The sequence below is a fragment of the Tupaia chinensis genome, unplaced genomic scaffold, assembly GCF_000334495.1.
Source record: "Tupaia chinensis unplaced genomic scaffold, TupChi_1.0 Scaffold000154_1, whole genome shotgun sequence".
NCBI lineage: Eukaryota > Metazoa > Chordata > Mammalia > Scandentia > Tupaiidae > Tupaia > Tupaia belangeri.
The window spans coordinates 408,709-411,923 of NW_006159625.1; the positions used below are offsets into that span (position 1 = coordinate 408,709).

General features: G+C 41.6%; 1 protein-coding gene across 1 annotated transcript; it reads right to left on the reverse strand.

Moving 5' to 3' along the window:
- Positions 1 to 1,585: 1,585 nt before the first annotated feature.
- LOC102486815 (39S ribosomal protein L50, mitochondrial) lies at positions 1,586 to 2,070 on the reverse strand. The gene has a single exon (XM_006145565.3). It carries the CDS (start codon positions 2,068 to 2,070, stop codon positions 1,600 to 1,602), a length of 471 nt encoding a protein of 156 aa, XP_006145627.1. The 3' UTR covers positions 1,586 to 1,599.
- Positions 2,071 to 3,215: the final 1,145 nt, after the last annotated feature.

Genomic DNA, 3,215 nt, shown 5'->3' on the forward strand with positions numbered 1-3,215 from the left:
TTGGTCCAAGTCTCAAACTGGTCTGTGAGCCATGTGGGATCCAGCTACCTTAACTACCATGCCACTGGCTGGCCCTAGATTCAGATTTTAATATTAAACACATTTTAGTATGAAACTATCTTGCAAGTGTTACTGGATCGTCTTGGGATTTAAAAGATTCAAGTGCCCCTGTGAAGCTGCACCATGCCTCTGACTCTCTAAACCAATATTCATCACCCTGTAGCAACTGGCCAAATTTCATTTCTGTTAAACAACCTATATTATCAAAAAACTTTACGTTTATCTTGTGTGTAGCAAAAAAAAAAAAAAAATTAAGTATTTTTTAGTCATGATAGAGTGCACATGTGAGCACGTGAGAGTGAGAGAGATGGAAAATGAAGTGCCCTCCACGGTGTCTGGCCATGTGGTAGTCTACTTCCTCCAGTCCTCTGATCCCTCAAATGCTGAGTCCCTGAATACAAGCCTGGAGTTTTTCAGGCGGACCATGCCTATAATTTGAACTGGGGTCACCTCCTGGGATCCAGCTTCTCCTAAATACTGCATTACTGCTGCACCAGGGAGCTGGCCCCTAAGTTGCACAATTTAAGTATTGATAAAATTGCATCCCAAATCGAAGTTGTTCTAGGACATTCACAATAGGAGGAAATCCTACAGCTGAGCTTTGCAAACTGTGTCAGACTACAGACATACAGCATAAATGATCTGTCCCACACTGATCCTGGGCCAGCTTGCTGCTAATAAACTTTTATGGTGTCTAATCTGTTGCATTTCCGGTGACTCAGCCAGTCCTCCCACTCTCTGTTGTAAAGAGGCATGGACCATTTTAGAATAGTTAGCAGTATGCACTCTTTATGCTTTGATGACATCAAGGAGAGTTATATTTAGTCACTAAGATGCAAACATTTGTCCGTGGAACCAGCAACACCTCCCCCTTTTACCAAAATGAAACATCATTCTCCACCAAGCAGCTAACTTTTGCTGAACATTCTCTTGTGGTCAGGCACTTTTATGAGCACTTTTTTTTTTCACTTTAAGAAGTCTAGTTTAATTCCAAGAGATTAATCCAGAATGAACAGTATCATTTTCTACTATTTCTTCTTGCATGGTAAGCAGGAAAGAAATAATTTTCTATAATACGTTCCACAGATCTTTATGTTTCTTCTATAAATATCTACAAGTTTCCTTATTTGTATATGTGCTACATTTAATCCTTAGATGTAAGAATCCTAAAAGGATTAAAACGTCTTCTTGCAACTATTACTTTATGCCTATGAAGTGTGAAGGCCACATCTGAACTTGTAATGGCCTCCCATTTTCAATCTAAGTATAATGTCTTCCAAGGATGAAAACTTTTGTAAATTATTAGTGACCTGACTCCATTAAAAAAAATGGTTTCAGCAAATATGAAAATAGAAAATACTATTATTTATTTGCTAATTCCTGATATAAGGGGGAAAAAAAGAGATGTGTTCTTCAGAAAAAGTGTGTTTAGAGAACAGTTTTGATAGCATTTCACACGGTAAAGTATCCAAAGGCCTAATAAGCAGCCTTTGTGCTCAGTGAAAAAAAAAATTTCATTGTGCTGCTCTTCTGAATTGCTCAGTAATTCCAAGTGATTTTCAAATTTGGAGGCAGATTACTGGCATTAAGTTCATCAAATTTAGATCTATCTTGAACAGGGGCACTGTAGAAGTCAAGAACTTCCTTGATCCTACACATTTGGTGAAGCCTGGAGTTAGGCACTGCATGGTCCAACTCATCAGCTAAATGTGCTAAGAGATTCAACTTCAGATGAACATCTTCCAAGGAGACATCCTGCCAATTAGTGGGAACAGATGAACCAAAAACTTCCTTAACACGGGATTCCAAACGACTCTGGAGATCTTCAGGTGGTATGTCAATTAAAGGTGGGCACACCAGGATACGTTCTTTCTTCACTTCTTCTACTGTCTCAGTCACCACATGTTCTTTTTCTTTTCTGGATGGAGACCAAAATGCTCTGTGTGGCGCCCTGGAGACTGGCCAGGTAAAGCCTTTTCCGGAAATGCCAGACACTGACAATGCCGCCATCTTCCCGGAGAGTTGAAGCTCAGGTCTCCTGAGCACTTTTGATCTAACTCATTTCAATCCTCTTAATAACCTTAGGGAATAGATAATACTCCCAATTTTTAGATGAGTAAACTGAGACATAGAAGTCAGAATTACTTGCTCAGGCTTACACCAAGAAACTGGGATTCTAAACCAGGTTGTGTAGCACCATCTCCTATACAATAGGTTTTTTAAAAAGTTTACTTATTCCAGAGTGAGAAAGATCCAGAGACAAAGATACTGTACTCTGGATCATGGGCACATGTGTGCCTGGTCTACTAGCAGAGGTCTTGAGGAGGGCTCTGGACTTGAACAGGCAACCTTCCAATGTAGGCCTGCCTCACAGGGCAGTCAAGCTTCTGGGTTTGTTTGTTTGATTGTTTTTAGCTTTTTGCCATAGGGCAAGTGTAGTAGCCAGAGAGAGACAGAGAGTCAGTGAGAGAGAAAATGAGTAAGCACTCCCCGGGGGGATGGCCATGTTGTAATCCTTTATCCTGTATTCTTCTGGAATTTGGACTATACATGCACATGTATCCAGAGTGATTTTCAAGCCCCTTGTTCTAAGACGTGAACTGTGGCCAACCATGTGGGAGTTCAGCATCTCTCTCTTTTTTTTTTTTTTTTTTTAGAGGGTTTTTATAAAAGGCACACTCGCTTGCAACAGACAGACAGAAAGTGAGAAATCACCCCTCTGGGGGTGGGGGGGAATGGCCATGCTGCAATCCCTTCTCCTCCATTCTCCTCTCGGGATCTTGGGCACACACGCACATGTGCCCGGCATGAGTTTAAGCCACCAAGTCCGGGATTCGAACAGCAGTCCCTACATGGGAGTCCAGTGACATAGCCATTATGCTAACTGCTGGTCCCAAGGGAGTTCAACATCTTAACCTCCAGTGCACTTTAGGGCACTCAGGTTTTACTACTACACCACCTTCTGGCCTCTCCTAAGCATCAGTCTTGATTTTTCTTTGGTCGCTCCTGCCTCAGCCATCACCTCGTAGTCCTTAACATACTGTCTGTGTTCCAGCACACTGGACTACTTTGCAGTTCTCCAAACATGTTTCTATTCTTTCAGTACTAAGCTAGATCGCTTCCTATGCACTGCCTTTGTACCCTGCGTATGTCAT

Excerpts from the sequence above, each read along its gene's own strand:
- LOC102486815 (XM_006145565.3), bottom strand. The coding sequence starts at position 2,070 with ATGGCGGCATTGTCAGTGTCTGGCATTTCCGGAAAAGGCTTTACCTGG.